Consider the following 21,955-nt stretch of genomic DNA (forward strand, 5'->3'; position numbering starts at 1 on the left):
GCCCCCCAACCCCCATTACTGCAACTCCACAGTGGAGCTTGGGCTGAAGGTGGAGTTGGGGGCAGAACTGGGGAAGGGGGAGGAGCCGGGGCTAGAGGCGGAGCTGATCTGCGGATGGAGAGGGAATAAGGGCAGAGGTAAGGTGACCAGGTGTCCAGTATTCGACTGGAACACCCGGTCGAAAAGGGATCCTGGAGGCTCCCATCAGCACTACTGACCGGACCGTTGACTGTCCGGTTGGCGGCACCGTGCAGCAGGGCTGCCAGGCTCTCTGCTAGCCTCCACACTGCACGGCTCCTGGGAAGCAGCTGGCATGTCCCTCCTCCAGCTCCTACGTGGAGGGGCAGCCAGGAGCCTCCGCACACTGCCCCTGCCCCAAGCGCTGCCCCCGCAGCTCGTAGTACTAGGATTTTATGGTTGTATTTTATATAATTCAGAATGAAGGATAAAGAATAATAATGTAGCATGTATTAAATGTATTGATGTGTGATATGATTTGACGATATTCTGCCAGCCACCCTTTCTGAACGCAGAAAGGAATGATTACAGCATGATGGTGCAAAACTCATTGGTCCCAAGGAAGGAAAATCACAATATAAACAGGGGGCTTTGCCATGAAATTTTGGGTTTGTCCTGCCAAGACTTCCCTGGAGTATCGTGTCGTGACCGACAGAACCTGGCTCCTCTCTACCCGCGATCAACCTAACTGGCCACTAGGTTGCTCCAGACTGGTAACTAAAACATCGACTGGCGGGACAGTGTGCGTGTGTGTGTGTGTGTGTGTGTGATTGAATGCATATGCTAATTGTTGTATCTCCAATAAACGCGGCATATTGCCTTTTCCCCTAGAAAAAAGATCCTGTATGCTTCTTATAAGCATAACAAGCTCCTGTTGGCCAGGAAGCATGGCCAATGGGAGCTGCGTGGTCGGCGCCTGCAGACGGGGCAGCCCGCCGAGTCACCAGGCCGTGCTTCCGCGTAGGAGCTGGAGAGGAGACATGCCGCTGCTTACGGGAGTTGCTTGAGGTAAGCGCACCCGGAGCCTGCACCCCTGACCCCCTCCTCGGCCCCAACCCCCTGCCTCAGCCCCAGCCCAGATCCCGCTCCCGCCCTCCGAACCCCTCTATTCCAGCCCGGAGCACCCTCCTGCACCCCAAACCCCTCATCTCCAGCCCCACCCCAGAGCCCGCACCCCCAGCTGGAGCCCTAACTCTCCCCTATGCACCCCAACCCTCTGCCCCAGCCCTGAGCCCCCTCCCACCCTCCAAACCCCTCAGTCCCAGCCCGGAGCACCCTCCTACACCCCAAACTTCTCATCCCCAGCCCCACCCCAGAGTCTGCACCCTCAGCTGGAGCCCTCAGCCCCCGACTCCAACCCCCTGCCCCAGCCTGGAATCCCCTCCCACACCCTGAACCCCTCATTTCTGGCCCCACCCCAGAACCCACACCTTCACCCCAGAGCCCGTACCTCCTCCCACACTCTAACCCCTGTCTCAGCCTGGAGCCCCCTCCCATACTCCAAACCCCTCAGCTCCACCCCCCGAGCCCAGAGCCCCCTCCTACATCCCAAATCCCTCATCCCTGGCCCCACATCAGAACCTGCACCCCCAACCGGAGCCCTCACCCCCACACATCTCCAAACCGGAGCCCCCTCCCAAAACCTGAACCCCTTGTTTCTGGCCCCACCCCAGAACCCACACCCTCAGCCCAGAACCCGTACCTCCTCCCACAGCCCAACCCCCTGCCTCAGCCCAGAGCCCCTTCCCAGGCCTGGAGGTGGAGCAGGACTGGAGGCTAAATGGAGTTGCAGGAGGAGCAAGGCAAGGGTGGAGCTGGTCGCTCCCTCCCCACCAGCCACTTGGGGGCTGGCCAGCCCTGCAGCGGGCCCCCACCCCAACGTTCCTCTGTGCCCCCCTAGTTTGAGGACCACTGCTGTGGAGTGAATGTTTTTCTTTTCGATGTGGTGTTTTCCCAAAGTAATGCTGTGTTTCCTCTCCCTTAAAAAAAAATATTCGGTGGTTATACGAACTCAGTGCTTGTGAGTGGGGAAGGTTTGCTTCTTAGAGGTGCCTGGAGGGTGGTGATTAGTTTTCCCAGATTCCTGGGCAGGGGCTCGAAATGGCTTGGTTTGGTAAAGTTAAGAGGAACCCCTAGATATTGGCCCCAGACGTTATCGCTGCCGATCCCTCCTGGCAGAAGGGTGACAGGAATATAAAAGATAAGGCACAGCAACAAAAAATCAAAACAGGACATCATGGAAAGTAGGCGAAATGTTTCGTTGTGACAATGACTCAGTAGGACATTTCGGAACTCTGCCCCGCCCCGGTTTTTCTCCAAAAGGAAATTCTGGCAAAAGCAATGTGATGTCATGAAGCGTTTTGACTCGGGCTGAAACAGTGGGAAGAGGTTCCCTCGAGGTTTTCCCGCCCAGCTCTATTTCTGACTGTCACGCCCAGGGGAAGCAGGGAGTGTCATGGACCGGGAGAACATCTCTCCTGGCCAGCAGTAAGGGCTTGCCCAGCAACCTACCTCCTGGCAGTTTTGCAAGAAGCTCTGCAGGTCGTGATTGTCCTTCAGCAGAACCAGCACTTCCTTTGATTTAGCCACATTCGTCCTGGCCCTGGAAAGGAGAGAGGGACAAGGAGGCTGATCATTGCTGCAGCAGCTTATCTCGTTTGACACCCACTATCAGACCGCTACCACCGGGGAGACAGCTATCTGCCAGCGGTGGGATTGGACAGCTTAGCTAGTGGCTAGCGTTCCCGGGGGCCCCCTTGCTGATAGGATGCGGTTCAGTTTACCTCTCTTGTATGAGCTGGGCCTTTTCATTAATTTTGTCAGCGTAAATATTCCTGTCCGCTACCAGCTTCTCACCACGTTCCACCGGCTCCGTTATTTTCTCCTTGTTGGCCTCCATGGTGGCCAGGAAATCCTCGTATTTCCGCAGGGTAGCTTCCGATGCTTCCAAGGTGTTCGGGGGCTCCATGTGAGCCAGGGTGTACTCCTGGAGTGGAGGGTGGGTCGGGGGCGGGGGGGAGATGTGATTTAGCAGGGTCTGTAGCACCCACCCTTCCCCCCTCCCCACGCAGCTCCAGCCACGCCTGGGACATGCTGTGTTCCAGGAAGGCCGCTGCATTGACAAGACTAAGACTAGCATGCCTAGAATGCAGGGTGCTGGGCCTAGCCATCTCCAGCCATTCCTTGCTCTAGCATCTGGGTAGGGTGTCCGTGGTGCTCTTGATCCACGTGTAACTCTCCAGGGCACGGCACAGGGCTTTTTGCACTGGCCTGTTGTATGCAAATGGACCAGTAGCATGGGAGCATCTGCCACTGAGCTTTCCTGCCAGGCAAAAGCGGGCTGGGGAAGGCCAAAATCATCCCTGGTGGTGCAGCCTATGGAGTTACCCCAAGGATGGATTCACTGTGTGCCCGAATCACAGCACAGTGCTTACCAGTGTGCTGGGATCTCTGCAGGGGAGGTGATCAGAACGGGCCATGAAATCAAGGGGTCTCTACTATTGTATCAGTGCAGAAGGGTATTGCCTTGGGACACAGGTGATGCAGCATTCTACCTCGGGTCTTTGTGCCCCAGCGCCATTGTGCCTTGGCACCTCCCAGCCTTTACCGCATTTATCCTCAACCCCCCTCTGTGCCCTAGGGCAGTTATCCCTCTTGTACAGATGGGAATGGGGCACAGAGCAGCTAAGGCCCAGATTGTTAAAGGTACTGAGATGCTGCTGCACTGAATTTAGACTCCTAAGTGCCTAATTCCCTTTTGAAGATGAGACAGGCTCCTAAATCAGCTGGGCACAATACCTTTAAAGGTCTAAGTCTAAGGGAGGTACCCCAGGCTGCATGGGGAATCTGGGAGAGAACAAAGAATTGAAACCAGGTCTCCCGATCCCCAGACCTGTGTCCTAACCACTGGACCATTCCACCTCACCAGGGCTTACTTGTCTCAGAATCCCCGATTAGCCAAACCAAGTCATCGGGCTCCTCCGTGCAGGGTGTGACTGAACGGGCTGGGCTATGTAGATCTGACGGGCCCTCTGAACTCTGCCAACCAGCTGATGCAGAGAACATTGCTCTCTTGGGGCTCTGTGTAACACAGACAGACCCCGGTCGCTGGGATCAAACCTGGGACCTCTGAAGCTTAGTGCATGAGCCTCTACTGCCTGAGCTAAAAGCCACGTGGCTTTTAGGTAAGGCTGTAGCAGACTCACCAATCTCTGGGTGGGCTCGGTGCCGCTAGAGGGGGACAGAGCACAACGCCCAGCAGGCCTGGGTTACATCAGCAGAGGGGAAGTGATGTTTGATCTTCACAGATCAAGTCTATTAAATATGATGAAACAATTATAAACACCACCTCACTTGGTAGCCTAGTGCAAGGAAGCCCGAGTGGCAATTCAGAAGCAGCAGGGCCTAGTGGCTAGGGACTCGGGAGATTTGGCTTCCACTCCCGGCTCCACCGTCTACCCTTGGGCAAGTCCCATCCTCCTTCTGTGCCTCATTTTCCTCTTCTGTCTATTCAGTGAGCCCTGCAGGGCAGCGGGCTCCCAGTGCACTGAGACAGTGATGCACATCATCATCATCATAACAGACAGATGCAGCCACTTCCCTACCTGATTGCTCAGGATGGCTTCGGCTTGCTTGGCATCCTTGAGGAACTCCTGGAAGCCCAGGCACTGGGCAAGGAACTTCCCCCGGCTGTCCCACATCTTGCACAGGGCGCTCCAGCCCATCTCCATGCCCTGCAGCCGTTGCTGCAGCTGCAGATACTCTGGGTCTGTTTGCCCATGTGTCACCCTTTTGCCCATCTCCTTGATGCTATGGTAGTCACCCTCGTGCCGGTTGATGTCCTCCTTGACGGCGGCGTGCTCCTGCCGGGACTGCTCCGCCTCGGCCAGGGAGCTGGGCACCTCTTCCGAAGCCACGGCCTGCTGCGCCTTGAACAGCCAGACCTGGAAGTCATCCAGGTCTTGCAGGAACTTCTGCAGCTTGCTGGCCTCCCCGAGCGAGGCCTCCTGACTCTGCAGCGTCCTCTGCAGCTCCTGCCAGAGGCCACTGATGGCGGTCAACCGGCTGTAGATGTCGGAGGCCAGGTCAGGGAGCTCCTCGGCCAGCCGCTGGGCCTCCTCCTGCAGCACCCCCAGCCGGGTCTGGATGGCGGCCAAGTCGCGTTCAATGCCGTACAGCTTCCTCTGGATGGCGATCATGCCTGCTAGGTCTCTGCTCATGTCCTGGGTGGATTTGATCACTTTGGTTTTGTCCAAGATCCATTTGCGGGTCTCCTCGCAGTCCACGCAGTAATTGTGCAGGCTCAGCGCCAGGTCCACCGCTTTCCGCCGCTGCCCCACCTTCTCCTGGAAGACGTGCCACCTGCAGAGAACACAGCAGAAGCCCCTGGTTCACGAGTGAGCCCCGCCCTCTGTGAGAGCGCCAAGGAGCAAAGACAGGGAGAGAAGGGATTCAGACGCTCTCTGACTGGAGCAGGCAGTGTCTGCAAACCCAGACTCTGTAGGAACTCGATTCGTACTGGGTGTGCGTTGGCAGTCTTGGCAGGGATGGCACCAGCCCCAGAGACTCCCCAACCCTACTCTGCTGGGCCAGGGCTGTCCCCAAAGTGGGGCAGTGCTGGCTGGGAAGAAAGCATGGCCAGGGATTGCAGGGGTACCCACCCACAGGCTGCTATGAAGCCAGGCCACCCACGCTCCTGATTTGAAAGGGCAACGCCAGACCCTGACAGAGAGTCTGGCAGCCCCTCACCCCATCCCAGCTGGCCATGCCTCCAAGGCCTTCCTGCCCTTCCTCTCAGCCTGTGAGGATCCTGAGCTGGGGGAGTTGAGGGAGAAGACAGGGCTGAAATGGAGAACCCTGAAAAGGGCTGATTTGCAGAGTGGGAGAGTTCAGCCCTGTGTGAAATCACTTCAGTCCCTTCTCAGGTTGGGCTCTCAAAAACAGAGGCATCAAAATCCGGATGGTTGGTTGTCTGCTAATGGCCAGGAAAATGGAGGCGGGGCTCGCTGAGATACACTGTCCTGCCCCAAATCAACTCTGGGTTATTACACATGCCATCCTTCATCTGCATCAGTCACCGGGCTCGGCCCCATGCAAAGCACACGAGATGAAGGTGGCCACTCACACGTTCCTGGAAGGCTAGATGTTTTAGTACCTACGGGAACGGAGTGAGCCACCCCTGCTGGCGTGATGGTGCACGCGAGGTCACACTGCACAGGGAGGCCATTTTTAAGAGCCAGAGGGGGCAGAATGGCACTCCCCCATCCAATACCAGACAAAGCCGCGTCCGGTCTTGTCCCGGTTCCGAAAGGGGGACAAACCTTTCAAAAAGAGGCCTGTTCGGCTTAATACTGGACGAGTTGCCTCTCTAATCGAAATGTGCCAGCACTGGGCGGGTCCTGGTGAGCCAAGTCCCCCTGGAGGACGAGGCATTTGCACTGCAGCAGCTCTGCCGTTGCTCAGACCTGGTTCTGACCTCAGTGAGTTGTGCGGATCAGAGTTTGTGAGCACACAGGAAAATGCCACAAAGTCTGAGCTCATGCAGCTGTTGTATACGCTGGCGCTGAGTGACACAGAAAGGTATTCTGTACTTAATCTAGTGGAGGAAGGTAGAAAAACCAGTGGCTGGTAGTTAAAGCAAGACAGATTCTAATTAGAAATAAGGCACCGATGTTCACCAGGGAGGGTGGTTACTCATGGGAACAAACTCCCAAGGGAAGGGGTGGATTCTCCATCGCTGATGTCTTCATATCCGACCGGAAGCCTTTTAAGAAGACATGTTAGCCAGACACCAGTGACTGGAGTCAATACAGGGGCAACGGGATGAAATTCTCCGGCCTATGCTGTGCAGGAGGTCAGAGCCGGCGATCAAATGGTCACTTCTGGCTCTGAACTCTATGTGCCCATTCCCTGTTTGACCGGGCGGCGTGCTGGGAATCGCGGCCCTTGGGCTGTAAGAGTTCTGCAAGCATAGGTCAGGCTGGGGACAGCTTTCAGAAGTGACTGGGTCCCACTGGCTTCAGCGAGATTGAAGCTCCTAAGTCACTTCTGCAAATGGGGGTTTGAAAATGTTCCCTGACCCCTCTCTTGCCTGGGGCTGGCTTTGTCAGGAACTGGAAACATTTGGATTCTCAAGAAGGGAGATTATTATTTAAAATCAGAAACTCTGTTGGTGTCACATGAGAGCAGCCTCTGAGCGGTGTCTCTCTCTGGTGCTGGGCACTGAGAGCATCATATAAATATAAAGTTTACACATGAGAATGGTCACACTGGATCAGACCAATGGTCCATCTAGCCCAGTACTCTGTCTTCCAACAGTGGCCAATGTCAAATGCTTTAGAGGGAATGAACAGAACAGGTAATGATCAAGTGATCGATCCCCTGTTGCTCTTCCCAGCTTCTGGCAAACAGAGGCTAGGGACACCATCCCTGCCCATCCTGGCTAATAGCCATTGATGGACCTATCCTCTATGAACTTATCTAGTTCTTTTTTGAACCCTGTTATAGTCTTGGCCTTCACAACATCCTCTGGCAAGGAGTTCCACAGGTTGACTGTGCATTGTGTGAAGAAATACTTTTTGTTTGTTTTAAACCTGCTGCCTATTAATTTCATTTGGTGACCCCTAATTCTTGTGTTATGAGAAGGAGTAATTAACTCTTCCTTATTTACTTTTCCCACACCAGTCTCCTCCCTTAGTCGTCTCTTTTCCAAGTTGAAAAATCACAATCTTCTTAATCTCTCCTCATACGGAAGCCGTTCCATACCCCTAATAATTTTTCTTAAATTATTTCAATTTCAATTTTTTCAAAAATAATTGCCCTTTTCTGAACCTTTTCCAATTCCAGTATATCTTTTTTCAGATGGGGTGACCACATCTGCACACAGTGTGATGTTACACCCCATATTCTTCATAGAAATATTGTGATGATATTAATATGGCATAACTAAGATATGTTTTATGCAAAATGAGTCATGGGAGGTATAATTGAAAAGGTTATGATTTTCTGAATGTGTTTATCCAATTTGTATGCATGTATCATTTCTATATCCAAAGTTAGGAATACTGTCTATGTAACCATTACAACTGTGTGGGTATGTGGTTGAGAAACGTGCACCAGACAGTAAGCAATCAGCCTTAATGGGCCATTAGGAAAAGACAATGAGTCTTCAAAGATGTGGATCCCCCAGCTTCCCAGGAGTTCCTTCCTCTGGAACTTGCAAATAAACCTTGTCTCATGGGTGCCCTGACACTGCAAGGTCATGTGATAATGTCACCTGGTACACCTGGACACTGCTGGTACTTTTCCTCTGGAAACAAAGGCTTCCTGCCTATTTAAGGCTGGGAAGGAAGGCATTCAGGATTCTCCTCCACTGCCTGCTCAGGAAGGAAGACTGCTAAAAACATCTTGTCATAAATATAAAGGGAAGGGTAAACACCTTCAAATCCCTCCTGGCCAGGGGAAAAACCCTTTCACCTGTAAAGGGTTAAGAAGCTAAGATAACCTCGCTGGCACCTGACCAAAATGACCAATGAGGAGACAAGATACTTTCAAAGCTTGGGGGGGGACAAAGGGTCTCTCTGTCTGTGTGATGTTTTTGCCGGGAACAGAGCAGGAATGCAGGTCAGAACTCCTGTAAAGAGTTAGTAAGCAATCTAGTTAGATATGCATTAGATTCTGTTTTGTTTAAATGGCTGATAAATAAGTTGTGCTGAATGGAATGTATATTCCTGTTTTTGTGTCTTTTGTAACTTAAGGGTTTTGCCTAGAGGGATTCTCTATGTTTTGAATCTGATTACCCTGTAAGGTATTTACCATCCTGATTTTACAGAGGTGATTCTTTTACTTTTTCTTTAATTAAAATTCTTCTTTTAAGAACCTGATTGCTTTTCATTGTTCTTAAGATCCAAGGGTTTGGGTCTGCGTTCACCTATGCAAATTGGTGAGGATTTTTATCAAGCCTTCCCCAGGAAAGGGGGTGCAGTGTTTGAGGGGATATTTTGGGGGGGGAGATGTTTCCAAGTGGGCACTTCCCCTGTTCTTTGTGTAACACTTTGTTGGTGGCAGCTTTTAACCTAAGCTGGTAAAAATAAGCTTAGGGGGTCTTTCATGCAGGTCCCCACATCTGTACCCTAGAGTTCAGAGCAAGGAAGGAACCTTGACACACCTGAAGGGAAAGGCAGGGGTGAGTCCAGGCTGAGAACAGGGATCTAGCCCGTAAAGAGACATAACTGGAACTCTGAGCTGCAGAAACTCTACCAACCTGCCTAAACAACATTTAGGGTGAGAAATTACTATGTGTAACCTGTTTCTTTAGTGTATTAAGCTTACTTGCTCAGTAATCTGCTTTGTTCTGTTTGCTATCCCTTAAAATCACTTAAAATTTACATTTTGTAGTTAATAATAAACTTATTTCTTATTTATAACATAACTCAGTTTGTGCAATTCATATGGAGGGGGAGAAGAAGCTGTGCATATCTCTTTCCACATTGAGGCAAAGGGCAGATTTTTCTATACAGCACAAGCCAATATTATTTTGGGTTTACTCCCCAGAGGGGGTGTGCACATGAGTGCTGGGTAAATCCCTGAGCCGATTCCTCCCACACAGAGCTGATCTCAGTGTCTCTGTGTCCATTGGCAGCTGCGTGTGTCCCTACCTGTGTGTGTGTGCTGGAGAAGGCTTAAGGGCCTGGCACAGCTAGGACAGGGTGAGGAAACCCAGGCTGGTGGAATGGGCGGAACCAGTGGGACCCCAGCACATCAGGTGTCATCACAGATTGGGGGGGTCCAACCCGTCACACACAGTATTCAAGATGTGGGCCCACCATGGATTTATATGGGGTTATATAGCAAGTGATCCATCCACTGGTGTCCAGTCCCACTGACTGGCAGTCAGAGGCTACGGACACTCAGAGCATAAGGTAGCATCCCTGACCACTTTGGCTAATAGCCATTGATGGACCTATCCTCCACGAACTTCTCTCATTCTTTTTTTAACCCTGTTATACTTTTGGCCTTCACAACATCCCCTGGCAAGAGGTTCCACAGGTTGATCGCGTGTTGTGTGAAGAAGTACTTCCTTTTGTTTGTTTTAAACCTGCTGCCTGTTAATTTCATTGGGTGACCTCTAGTTCTTGTGTTACGTGAAGGGGTAAATAACACTTCCTTATTCACTTTCCCCAAACCAGTCATGATTTTATAGACCTCCCTTAGTTGTCTCTTTAACAAAAGTCCCCGTCTTTTTAATCTCTCCTCCTCTGGAAACTGTTCCATACCCCTCATCATTCCCTTCCCCCCTTCTCTGTACCTTTTCCGATTCTAATATATCTTCTTTGGTCCTGGGGATCCTAGCAAAGAGTTAATGCAGCCAGCATCCGGATGGGACGCCCACTGTGGTTTTAGCATGAGCACACACTGAATATGCAGCTCCTGGGGACAGGATCACTGTGAAGCATCCAGACGTCCGTGTCCCAGACAGGCAGGCCCGGGACACAGCTAGTGTGGGTCTCCACGCTGGCAGTACCGCTCTCTGGGCAGCAGAGGGGTGGGGCAATACCTGGCGTTCAGACGCTCCTGGCACTGCCTGATGCGGCCGCTGCGCGGGTGCCCGCTCTCGACGAGGCTGGTGGCTGCGCGGTTGATGCCGTCAATCTGGGAGGCTGGTGTGCTCATCTCCCGATCCAGGATGTCAAACCTGCAATCACACAGGCAGCAATCTGCAGGGCAGCGCCGGGACTGCCCAACTCCGCAGCAGCTGTGCCTAAGGTCCCCTCCCTGGCTGAGCGGGGCACAGGCCCAGGGCACAAGGCATTCTCCGCTGCCTTCCCTCTGGTGCCACACGCACCCTGGGCAAAGTGCCCAGAGCCCTGCACCAGCACCGGCAGATGGAGCAGCAGTGCTAACGCTGACGATGACATGCAAGGTTCGTGAGCAGAGCTGGGGTGGGCTAGGAATGGGGCTGGGGCCGTAGAACATAAAGCAAGGCTCCGTGCCCGCTGCTGAGCACAGAAAGAAGGGAGCCAAGGGGGCTAGGAGCCACACACCCCCTTCCAAACCCTGGGCACTGCCGGAAGGGGCAAAGCATGACGCGCTGGAATAAAGAGAGGCTGCCCCTGAAGGGACCATCTGTGCTTCACAACCAGGTCCTACATGTATCTAGCTAGGTCAGGGTCAGGATTAGGGTCGGGGGGCAGAGGGAGGGGGTCCTTGGCTGTCCCCGATGGTGGTAGCCCAGGTACCTGTGCTGCACTACGTCCAAGTCCTCTAGCGTGTCTGGGATCTCCATCTGCTCCAGCCACTTCTCCTTCTCACTCATCCAGAGCTCGCAGGCGTCCGTCTCGCTGAAGATCGTGTAGAGGTCCAGGGCATCCTGCAGCTTCTGCCTGCGCAGCTCAGCCAGGGACACCACCTCGGCGTAGAGGGCCTGGATGGCCTGCAGCCGGTTTTGGAACTCCGGTGCGCCCCGCAGCTCGGCCGGGAAGCTCTGGGCCTGCTGGCTCAGGCTGTCCATCACTCTCTTGTTGTCCGCCACCTCGTCCAGGAGGTCTCGGTGCTTTCTGACCAGGGCTTGCGTGGAGGACTCATCGTGGCCCACCTCGTCGCTGGACACCAGGCGATGGGCATCCTGCAGCCAGGCCTTCAGGTCGTCCGCGTCCACCTGGAACTGGAAGAAGCTCTCGGCATCCTGCAGGTTCTTCTTGCGGAACGAGGCCAGCTCCTGGAGCTGCGCCCACAGCGCCTTCACCTCCTCCGTCCTGCCTTGGATCCTGGAGGAGCCGAAGTGCTTCTGGGCCACCATGTCTCCCCCATCCTGGATGGTCTGACGCAGGCGGGTGCCTAGGCCCTGCAGCTCGTCCTCAAAGGCCTTGTGTTTCCGCTGCAGGATGAGGAGGCTGGTCAGGTCTTTCCCGTAATCCAAGGAGGAATAGATTTGCTCCTTCTCTTTGATCCAGCTCTCCGCCTCGTCCAGCTCCCAGAAGAACTTCCACAGGCGCTTGGACTGCTCCAGGCGAGCCTTCCTCTCGGCGGCCATCGACAGCAGCTCCTGGTGGCACAGCTGCAGGTGGCTGACGCGGTTCCGGATCACCTGGGGGTCGCACGGCCGATAGCCTGCGCGGGGGAGGGGACAGAATTGCAGGCAGCTTTAAAGAATGAAAATCCATCACCGAGGAGGCCTCTTCTCTAGATCTCAACAGCCATCCCGTCCCTCCTGCCGCCCGGGCGGGGCAGAGCTCTCTCGAGGTAAGGCACAGACAGCCGCTTCTCCCTACCAATTGTCATCCCCATGTCACAGCGGGGGCCAGAGAGACTAAGGCTGTGACTACACAGCAGCGGGGAGGGGCCATTCCCAGCGCTGGGAGAGGTACTTGTGGTGACCCGTGCCTGCCCTACCCATAGCGGGGGGCCAGGGTGGTGGAGTGGTGGCAGCCGGCTTCAGCAGTGTTACTGACCATGCTCAGTCTGTGTGAGCATGCTCAGTACAAGCCAAGCAGCAAATCTGGGGGGGAGACCCTGCCTGCCTCCCCCACCCCGCATCCGCTCCAAGCCACACTGCTGTTTTTAGGTGCTAGCTTGAGCAAAATTGGCGCGATGACGGCCACCCCCCCCGGCAGGGCCAGCGCGCCCTGACGGTCACCCCCCCCAGCCCGCCCACAGGGCTAGCGCACCCTGATGGCTGGCCTCCTGCAGGGCTAGGGTGCCGATAGCCTCCACCTGCAGGGCCAGTGCACTGACGGAGTTGGGAATCCCACCTCCCAGTTACAGTGTAGACACACCCTAAGTGCCGTGCTGACATCATGCAGCCCGCGGCAAAGCCAGGTGCTGAACCCAGTCTCCCTAGTTCCAGGCCCTCTCCCATTCGCCGTGCTCCCTCTGGCCAAGCGAGTTTTCGATGCACTGGCCTGCCCTGGGGAAGTAAGAACACAGCCGGCTTTCGGCCCTGGGACCTGCACCTCCTCACCAGAGACAAAAGCCGAGGCACCCAGGGAAAGGCAGAACAAGCCGAGGGCTGGCATGGGGCAGGATTGAGGAGAAGTGAGAGTGTGATGACAGGCCCGCAGAGGGGTCCCTTTGATGGGCTCTCTCCCAGCCTCGCCCTCCGCAGCCGGTCCCACAGGCATGAGATGCGTCGCTCACCGCTTCCACCTACCGTCGCCGTTGGCAAACGCAAGGGCCGCTGCGCTCACGGCGTGCACCTTCTCCGCCTGGAGAGCCATGTCAGCTTCCAGCAGCTTGTGCTTCTGCAGCAGGTCCTCCGCTTCCAGTAGGTGCTTGCCGAACTCGGGCGACAAGAGCCGCGCCTACGCAGAGCAAGGCGAGAGGGCAGGGCTAATCATTTACCCTGGTTTTGATGACACGAAAGAGAAGCTACGTTTCCTTTCCCCGGCCCTCGCCTGCAGCATGCTGTGCCCATGCCACGGGGCCTGCTTGGCTGTTGTGGTTCCCAGACCCCTGCTCTAGAGACTTGGGTTCTGCTCCCTGTTCTTTCACTGACTTGCTGTGTGCCCTTGGGCACTGAACCCCCGGATGCTTCAGTTTCCCCCAAGGGGGCGATAATAGTCCTGCCCCTAGCTCATAAGGTGCTGGGGATGAGGAGTTTGGGGTGCGGGAGGGGGCTCAGAGCTAGGGCAGAGGGTTAGAGTGTGAGGAGATGAGGGCTCTGGCTGGGGGTGCGGGCTCTGGGGTGGGGCCGGGAATCAGCAGTTTGGGGTGCACGCTGCCCCGGAGCTGCAGTGGGAAGAGAGGACTCCCCCGCAGCCCTCTCTAGCCGCAGCAGCTTGGGGCCGGGTGAGAGGCATCTCTCCCTGGCAGCAGCAGCTCCGTCGCGCAGCTTACAAGGAACTTAGGCCACCGGCCGCCATGGGTAGCAGGCTCCACTCCCACCCTTGGCGTTGCTCAGCCCCCCGGCCTCACCTTCATCTCGTCCATCCATTTGATGCCGTGCAGCATGTCCTGGAAGAGCTGCTGCAGCGTCAGGTTCATCTCGAGCCGCTGGCGCCGGGCGTGGAGCAGCTCCAGCAGGTAGTCCCACAGCCGCAGGATGTTGTCCTTCCGGGCCTTGATGCGCTTGATGTCGTGGTAGTTCTCCGCCTCCAGCTCCCGGGCCACCTCCTCGATGGCCTGCACCCGCTCCTTGTAGGCTGCCGTGTCCGTCTCGATGGCCTCGTGCTTCTTCTTGGCAGCCTCCACCGCTGGCAGGTCGCAGCCGAAATTATCCTGTCCAGAAACAGCCCTGGTCAGACACAGCCCCCCCTTGCAGCCGTGCCACAGAGAGCGGGGCGTGGGCTTCCCAACGCCATTAATGGGAACGGAGTCTCCAAACCCCACTGGTCGGGAGTCCAGCTGCCTGCACCTCTATCCAGCAGGAGCGTGGACAGGCCCCAAACGTGCCTCCAGGCCCCATCCTTGCCCTTACGTATCCGTGTGCAGCGCAGAGAGCAAGGGGCCCGTGCTCCAAGGGGGAGTGGGGTCTGGGTGGGACCCACGGGGGAGGATGTGTTACCTGCACAGCTGGGCAGACAACGGACTTCTCCTTTTGCCAGCAATTCTGAAAACTCGGCCAGGCGTGGGGGAGGGAATTGTTTTAGGCTGCTCCGAAAATTATGTTTTTTCTCAACGCTTCGTTTCGATTTGGACTATTTTTAAACATGGTTTTATTGTTTTTAAATATACATTTAAGAAAATATGAAGACCAAAGGTCGTTTAGAATCAGAAAATCAAAAAGTTTCAATTCTTCCAGATTTTTTTTTAAATGTGTCGAGAATGTGGCGTTTCCACCCGCCAAATCTGCATTTTTCTCCCAAAAAAATGTACAAAATAATTGTACAAAATACAAATTTGTACAATTTTTGTACAAAAATACAAAATAATTGTACAAAATAATTGCCTGGCTCCAGATCCAGGTCCCTCCCCGGGCTGGATCCACCGAGGAGATGAGCTGTTCCAGCCCAGTTACAGACCTTTAGTTCCCACAGTAGCTGCGCTTGCGGTTCGTTTCGGAGGACCCTGGGTCAGTCCCGGCTGGGACATGCGCAGCAGCAGCTGGAGCCAGCCCTTAGTGGAGCCGGGCACTGCTCGCAGGACAAAGGGTGGAGGCAGGGTCGTGAGGAGAAGTGGGGTAAAGCGACGCTCTGCTTGGAAGAGCAGCTCTGCACAGACGGCCTCCGGAGCTCTGTGCTCACTGCTACGCAGTCGCTGCAGGTCACAGCACACCCCCTCCCCACCTTCCCCCGCAGGGTGCTGCGAATCAGCAAAACCCCACCGCCTTCAGAGTACGGCAGCCGCAGGTCTGGCCCACTGTGTAGGGCTGCCAACTGTCTAATGGCACAAACCCAAACACCCTTGCCCTGCCCCTGCCCTGCCCCTTCCTCAGGGCCCCACCCATGCCACGCCCCTTCTCTGAGGCCCCACTCCTGCTCACTCCAGCCCCCCCATCCCTCCCTTGCTCACTCTTCCCCACCCTCACTCTCTTTCACCAGGCTGAGGCAGGGGGTTGAGGTGCGGGAGGGGGGTGCGGGCTCTGGGCTGGGGCCAAGGGATTTGGAGTGTAGGAGTTGGCTCCGGGTTGAGCCTGGGGCAGGGGGTTGGGGTGCAGGACGGGGTGCAGGCTCTGGGAGGGAGTTTGGGTGCAGGAGGGGGTGAGGGATCAGGGTCTGGGAGGGAGTTTGGTGTGGGAGGGGGCTACAGGCTGAGTTTGGAGTGCAGGAGGGGGTGCAGGGTCAGGCTCTGGCAGGGATTTTGGGTGAGGGGTGCAGGCTCTGGGCTGGGGCAGGGGGTTGGGGTGTGGGAGGAGGTGAGGGGGGCGGCACTTACCTTGGGCGGTTCCTGAAAACGACTGGCACATCCCTCTGGCAGCGGCTCCTAGTGGCAGGACCAGGGAGTCTCTGTGCGCCACCCCTGCCCGCAGGCACCACCCCCCGCAGCTCCCATTGGCAGCAATTCCCAGTCAGTGGAAGCTGTGGAGTTGGTGCTTGGGGCGGGGGCAGTGCGCAGAGACCCCCTCCCCCTCAGGCCGCAGGGTTGGTGCTGGCTGCTTCCGGGAGTGCCACGGGGCCAGGGAGGGCAGGGAGCCTGCCTTCGTCCCACTGTGCTGCCGGACTGTTAGTGCCCAAAATCTCCCAGTCTGGCTGCAGTAGCCTCTGGGAGACAGGGCCTGATTCTGGGAGACTCCCGGTGAAACTGGGAGGGTTGGCATGCTGTGTCTCCCCACCCACAGCCCGCGCCCCATACCTGGGCCAGCAGGCGCTGGTTTTCGCTCAGCCACGTCTCCCGCATGGCCGCCTTGCGGTCGAAGCGCCTGGCCAGCTGTTCCAGCTTCTCCTGCCGAATAAGCTCGTTCCTCAGGGCCAGCTCCCGCTCGTGCTCCGCCTTCTCCAGCCATTCCCAGGCCTGCCCAGAGGCATCACAGGAAAGAGTGAGGTGCCACCGGGCATGCGAAACCAGCTGGCAGGCCCAGAAAGGGCTAATAACGGTCCCTACAGACAGCCCATTGCAGCACCAGCCAGAAAGCGTTCTGCTCCCCTGCTGGCTGTCTCCCCCAATGGCCTTTGGCCCCACGGGCCTCTTGCTGCTTCAGCAAAGTGCCGGCCGGCCCCGGGGGGTGAGATCTCCCCTCCCTTGTAGCCGCACTGAAATCTATACTGTATCTCTGTATTTACATGGGAAACGATCGCTGAGCCCTAAGGAAATCCAGGGAAGCACACGCGTAATGTTAAGCGCCTGTTTAAGTCCCCCTGGCTTCAATGTGAGCTTGCAGCGTGCGTCCTGAGCAGGGGGCTAAGTGCTCTGCTGCATGCAATGCCAACTGGCCCTTCCCCTTGGGTGTATGGCGACAACCGGGGGCAATGGGCGAGCTGCAAAACGGGCATCCAAAGCGGAGTATAGCCAAAGAGTGTGGTCAGCAAGTGAGGACAACGTGGGGGGGAGGCCCCCCACCCATTCTGGACTGCATCTCAGGACCTGTCTACGCTGCAATCAGAACTCACGTGTAGCTTGGATCTAGCTAGCTTGGGTGCAGACAGCAGGGAAGCAGCATGGGCTGTGTGTCCCCACCCAGGCCAACCTATACTGCCACTCCTCTGCTGCTATTTGCTAGATCAAAGCTGGCTGGGTACATAGGTGCCAACTTCTCCTGGCACCGGTGGGTGCTTGACCCTCCTGGCTCCGGCCCTGCCCCAGCTCCATCCTGCCCCACCCCCATTCCTACTCCTTCCCCAAAGTCCCTGCCCCAACTCCGCCCCCTCCCTGCCCCTATTTGACTCCTTCCCCAAATCCCCACCCCTGTCCCGCCTCCTCCCCTGAGTGCGCTGCGTTCCTGCTTCTCCCCCTCCCTCCCACAGCTTGTTACACTGCGAAACAGCTGTTTTGCGGTGGCAAGTGGTGGGAGGAGAAGCAGGGACGTGGCGCTTAGGGGAGAGGCGGAGGCAGAGGTGAGGTGAGCTGGGGTGGTGGGGCGGGCCCGGGAGCTTGGCTGCCGGTGAGTGCAGAGCACCCACCAATTTTTCCCCATGGGTGCTCCAGCTCTGGAGCAGCCACGGAGTCGGCGCCTATGGCTGGAGAACGTCACCACGAGGTGCAGTCACTCCTCTGATTGCAGTGCAGCCGTCCCTGAAGTGACCACGAACCCCCACCCTAAACCCCCGATGCTGGTGGGAAGCAGGAGTGCCAGGTACCCGGTTGATGTCGGACACGAGTCTCCCTTCATGAGGGGTGTACGCTTTCTGATTGTTAGCTCGCATCCGGGACTGGATGGTGAAGAGCAGAACCTCGAGATTCCCCTTCTCCTGGAACCTGCGTGGTGAAAGGGAGAGATTATAGACAACGGGCGGACCGAGCCAGTCCCTTTCATGCCATCACTGAGGGACAGCATGTTCCAAATTCATGCCCCTGGCAGCTCAGTCCCCACAGCGCTTATGGCATCTGGTGTCAGTAACAGGCGGGCTGATCAGGGCTCAGGGCCAGGCAAGCCAGAAGGCAGACCATCTGGGTGATTATGGGGTGAACTTACATGTGTTTCCACAGGAGATAGATAATGTACCACTGTGTGAGGCATTGGTAGGGCCTCCTCTGGAATAGTGTGACCAGTTCTGGTCACCCAGACTCAAGAAAGATGAATGCAAACTGGATCAGGTGCAGAGAAGAGGTGGTAACACCTGGAGTGGAGACTCAAGCCCAGCCAGCCCCACAGCACAGGAGCTGCAGGAGCCATCACTGTGGGGTGAGTGCGGGCAAGACCCAAACCCTGACACCCCTGGAGGGCAGGATGTGACCAAAACCACCCCACAGCCTCCACCCCCAGACTATTTTACTGGGTCATGACAGGCCATAAACAGTTACAAACAGATCCTGAGCCCATAAAGGTTGAGAACCACTGCTTTGGACTTCGTTTCAGTAAAGAATCATTATTAAGAGAGGCAGCATGGTCTAGTGGGCAGAGCACTGGCATGGGAGTCAAGTAGAGCTGGGTTTGATTCCCAGCTCTGCCACCAACCTGTGCTGCAACCTTGTGGGGGTCATGGTCACTCAGTGCCTCAGTTTCCCCACCTAGACCATGCAGATAAGGCTACCTCCTTTGTACAGCTCATTGAGCGGGATGGATGAAGAACACTTTAAAGACAGCAGTGACGGCAAGTACAGCAGAGCTGGCTGCGTAACCCAGGAGCTGCTTACTTGGGGGGCTTTTCCACGGTGCGGTAGGTGCTGAAACACTGCAGCTGCTGCTGCACCCCCATCAGGGAGTTGGCAAACTTGCGGCTGTTGAGAACGGTGATGGTTTGCTCGATCCAGGTTAGTAAGTCAGAGGCCAGCCCTCCGTACCTCTCAATCATCCTCTCCGTCTCCATCAAGTGGTCCATCACCTTCGAAAAGCAGAGGAGAACAATGAACACTGGCAGCGTCTGTGCTCCTGCATGAAGGGACCCTCTCTGGGTGCATGTGCCCAGGGAGGGTACACAGGGGAGCCACCGGGCCATACTGCTACCGCTGGCCCCCCAACATCCCAGGCCAGAGCCCTGACCACCAGGCCGGGCTGGGCTAGGGCTGGGCCTCCCACATCCCAGGCCAGAGCCCTGACCACTAGGCTGTGCTGGGCCAGGGCTGGGCCCCCCACATCGCAGGCCAGAGCCCTGACCACCAGGCTGTGCTGGGCCAGGGCTGGGCCCCCCACATCGCAGGCCAGAGCCCTGACCACCAGGCTGTGCTGGGCCAGGGCTGGGCCCCCCACATCGCAGGCCAGAGCCCTGACCACCAGGCTGTGCTGGGCCAGGGCTGGGCCCCCCACATCGCAGGCCAGAGCCCTGACCACCAGGCTGTGCTGGGCCAGGGCTGGGCCCCCCACATCGCAGGCCAGAGCCCTGACCACCAGGGCCTGCTGGGCTGGGCTGGGGCTGTCTCTCTCTCTCTCTCTTTCTCGCTCCCTTTCGTTTTCTCGTGGCCCTTGCCGAAGGGGCTAGCTGTTGTGCTGCTGTAGAATATAAACAAATGCCGAAACTGGGATCTTTTTCACAAAAGGGAATTGGTGTTTCCTGGCCAGGCCCCATCCTAACCCCTTGGCTTCCAAAGCCGGGAGAAGAGACTGAGTTAGGGCCCTGGGGGCTTCGAGACAAGGGGGATGGAAAGTGCTGTTGGCGGGTGTGACGTTATTGACATGAACTGTGACCGAAGAGATCATTGTTGCAACCAAGGTCATATAGTGGCACCAAATCTTGTACAAAGGAGGTCCCCTAAGGTGTCTATGACAAGGTTATGATGTGCTGGTTATGATTATGCATGTATCATTTTTGTATTTAAAGTTATAAGTATTGGCTCTATGCTGTCTGTATTTCAAACTTGTGCTATGTTTCTGAGTGACATCCCAGACAAGTTGGCATCAGCACTGCCTAGCCAACTTGATGGCCCACTAAGGACCATCAGCGGTACAATCGACCCATTGAGAGAAGTCATAAACACCTTGTGACTCAGCAAGGCATGCAGGGACATGCCTATGCACAGAACGCTAAGGTTTTTCCATGCCATGTGCTGGGTGGCTTGTATTTGGAACAAAGGAAGCACAAGCCATGTGGCAAAAGGACTATAAAAGGCAGCTGCAGCTCCTCCATCTTGTCGTCAATCCTGCTTCTTACCTCTGGAGGAACTTTGCTATACTGAAGCTCTGCAGGAAGGACTGAATGACCCATCCCAGCTGTGGATGTTCTCCAGGGACTTGATTTGAACCTGCAGTTTATTCTATCACTGCTACAAGCCTGAACCAAGAACTCTGCCATTACTGTATGGAATTGATTCCATTTCACCAATTCTAGCTCTCATCTGTATTTCTCTTTTTATGAATAAACCTTTAGATTTTAGATTCTAAAGGATTGGCAACAGCGTGATTTGTGGGTAAGATCCGACTTGTATATTGACCTGGGTCTGGGACTTGGTCCTTTGGGATCGGGAGAGCCATTTTTCTTTTTCTGCGGTATTGGTTTTCATAACTATTCATCCCCATAAGGAGTGGTGCTGGCGGTGATACAAGGGAACTGGGGTATCTGAGGGAATTGCTTGTATCACTTTGGTTAGCCAGTGGGGTAAAACCGAAGTCCTCTCTGTTTGGCTGGTTTGGTGTGCCTTAGTAATAAAGGACACCCAGCTTTGGGCTGTGACTGCCCTGCTCTAAGCAATTTGTCCTGAACTGCTACTCTCAGTTGTGTCCTGCCAAAGGCAGCATCATTACAGCGGGGGGGTGGGGCCGGGCCTTAAAGAGGAACATGCTGTTCCACAGATTCATAGGCCTTAAAGGTCAGTAGGGCCCATTCAGGGCATCCAGTCTGAACTTCTGCAGACGATGCCCGGGAGCATCTCCCAGTGATCCTTGGGCTAGCCAAGAACTCAGGGTTGAGCCAGAGAGGGGCTTTCAGAGATACAATCCAGCCTGGATTTACAGACACCAAGTGATGGAGAACCCAGTACCCCGTCCCATCCCATTCCATCCCATCCCTGGGTCTGATTTTCCATTGCTTAACTCCCCTCCCTGTTAAGAATTTGCACTTTCTTTCTAGCCCGGATTTATCTAGATTCCACACCCTGCTATGGGCTCGCCTTCTGCCTTTCTGCCTCCTGCTAGCACGAGGAGCCTCTGCTGGCTTATCCAAGAGGAGATTAAGAGGCAGCTGGTTCATGCCCTATAAGTACCGATTTGTACAACCCTTAGAAGACGCAAGAGCTCGTGTGTACCACACTTTGGCATACACTGCTTTGTATCAACGTCTTGGGCTAGACCTTCAGCTGGCGTGCACCCACTTACTCCAAAGGAGCTAATTCACTCCAGCTGGGGACCTGGCCCTTTGAATTAAGGACATGTCTCTGATCTAAATTGGAGCAGGCCTGGGAGATCCCTGTGGAGGAGGTGCTGTGATACAGCTCTCCAGAGCTATGTTTTGGTAGGGTCTGCTTGGTTTCCATTGCTTGTGCATATTTTATATGTTTTCTGTGAACTTACATAATGGCTTTCAGCTCAGTGAAGCCTGAAAAGAAGAAATGGAAGGTCATGGCACAAGAGAAGGCTCAAACCAAATGTAAAATTGCGGAACTGTTAACTATGGTTTGTAAGTAACCTGTCCTTTAAATCAGCTTCTCTATCCAATGACTGGAAGACAGCTAATGTAATGCCAATATTTAAAAAGGGCTCTAGAGGTGATTCCGGCAATTACAGACTAACGTCAGTACCAGGCAAATTAGTTGAAACAATAGGAAAGAATAAAATTGACAGACACATAGAAGAACATAAATTGTTGGGCAAAAGTCAACATGGTTTCTGTAAAGGGAGATCATGTCTTACTAATCTATTAGAGTTCTTGGAAGGGGTCAACAAACATGTGGACAAGGGTGATCCAGTGGACATAGTGACCTTAGATTTCCAGAAAGCCTTTGACAAGGTCCCTCACCAAAGACTCTTACGAAAATT

The 21,955-nt window shown here is 55.2% G+C and overlaps 1 protein-coding gene across 3 annotated transcripts in view; it reads right to left on the bottom strand.

Moving 5' to 3' along the window:
• The window catches only part of SPTB (spectrin beta, erythrocytic), a 133,897-nt gene that overhangs the window by 51,204 nt on the left and 60,738 nt on the right, over positions 1 to 21,955 (bottom strand). For all 3 annotated transcript variants that reach the window (XR_012159281.1, XM_073346701.1, XM_073346702.1), the window contains 10 exons: positions 18,685 to 18,872; positions 17,688 to 17,805; positions 16,246 to 16,404; positions 13,930 to 14,232; positions 13,166 to 13,316; positions 11,256 to 12,126; positions 10,574 to 10,711; positions 4,623 to 5,379; positions 2,802 to 3,004; positions 2,530 to 2,620 (listed from right to left, as the gene is read on the bottom strand). Coding sequence is in view for 2 of the 3 variants with exons in the window: in XM_073346701.1 (XP_073202802.1) it covers positions 2,530 to 2,620; positions 2,802 to 3,004; positions 4,623 to 5,379; positions 10,574 to 10,711; positions 11,256 to 12,126; positions 13,166 to 13,316; positions 13,930 to 14,232; positions 16,246 to 16,404; positions 17,688 to 17,805; positions 18,685 to 18,872 (2,979 nt within the window). In the remaining variant the exon portion in view is untranslated. The remainder of the gene's footprint in view (positions 1 to 2,529; positions 2,621 to 2,801; positions 3,005 to 4,622; positions 5,380 to 10,573; positions 10,712 to 11,255; positions 12,127 to 13,165; positions 13,317 to 13,929; positions 14,233 to 16,245; positions 16,405 to 17,687; positions 17,806 to 18,684; positions 18,873 to 21,955) is intronic.

This window comes from Lepidochelys kempii, chromosome 6, assembly GCF_965140265.1.
Source record: "Lepidochelys kempii isolate rLepKem1 chromosome 6, rLepKem1.hap2, whole genome shotgun sequence".
Taxonomy (NCBI): Eukaryota; Metazoa; Chordata; order Testudines; family Cheloniidae; genus Lepidochelys; species Lepidochelys kempii.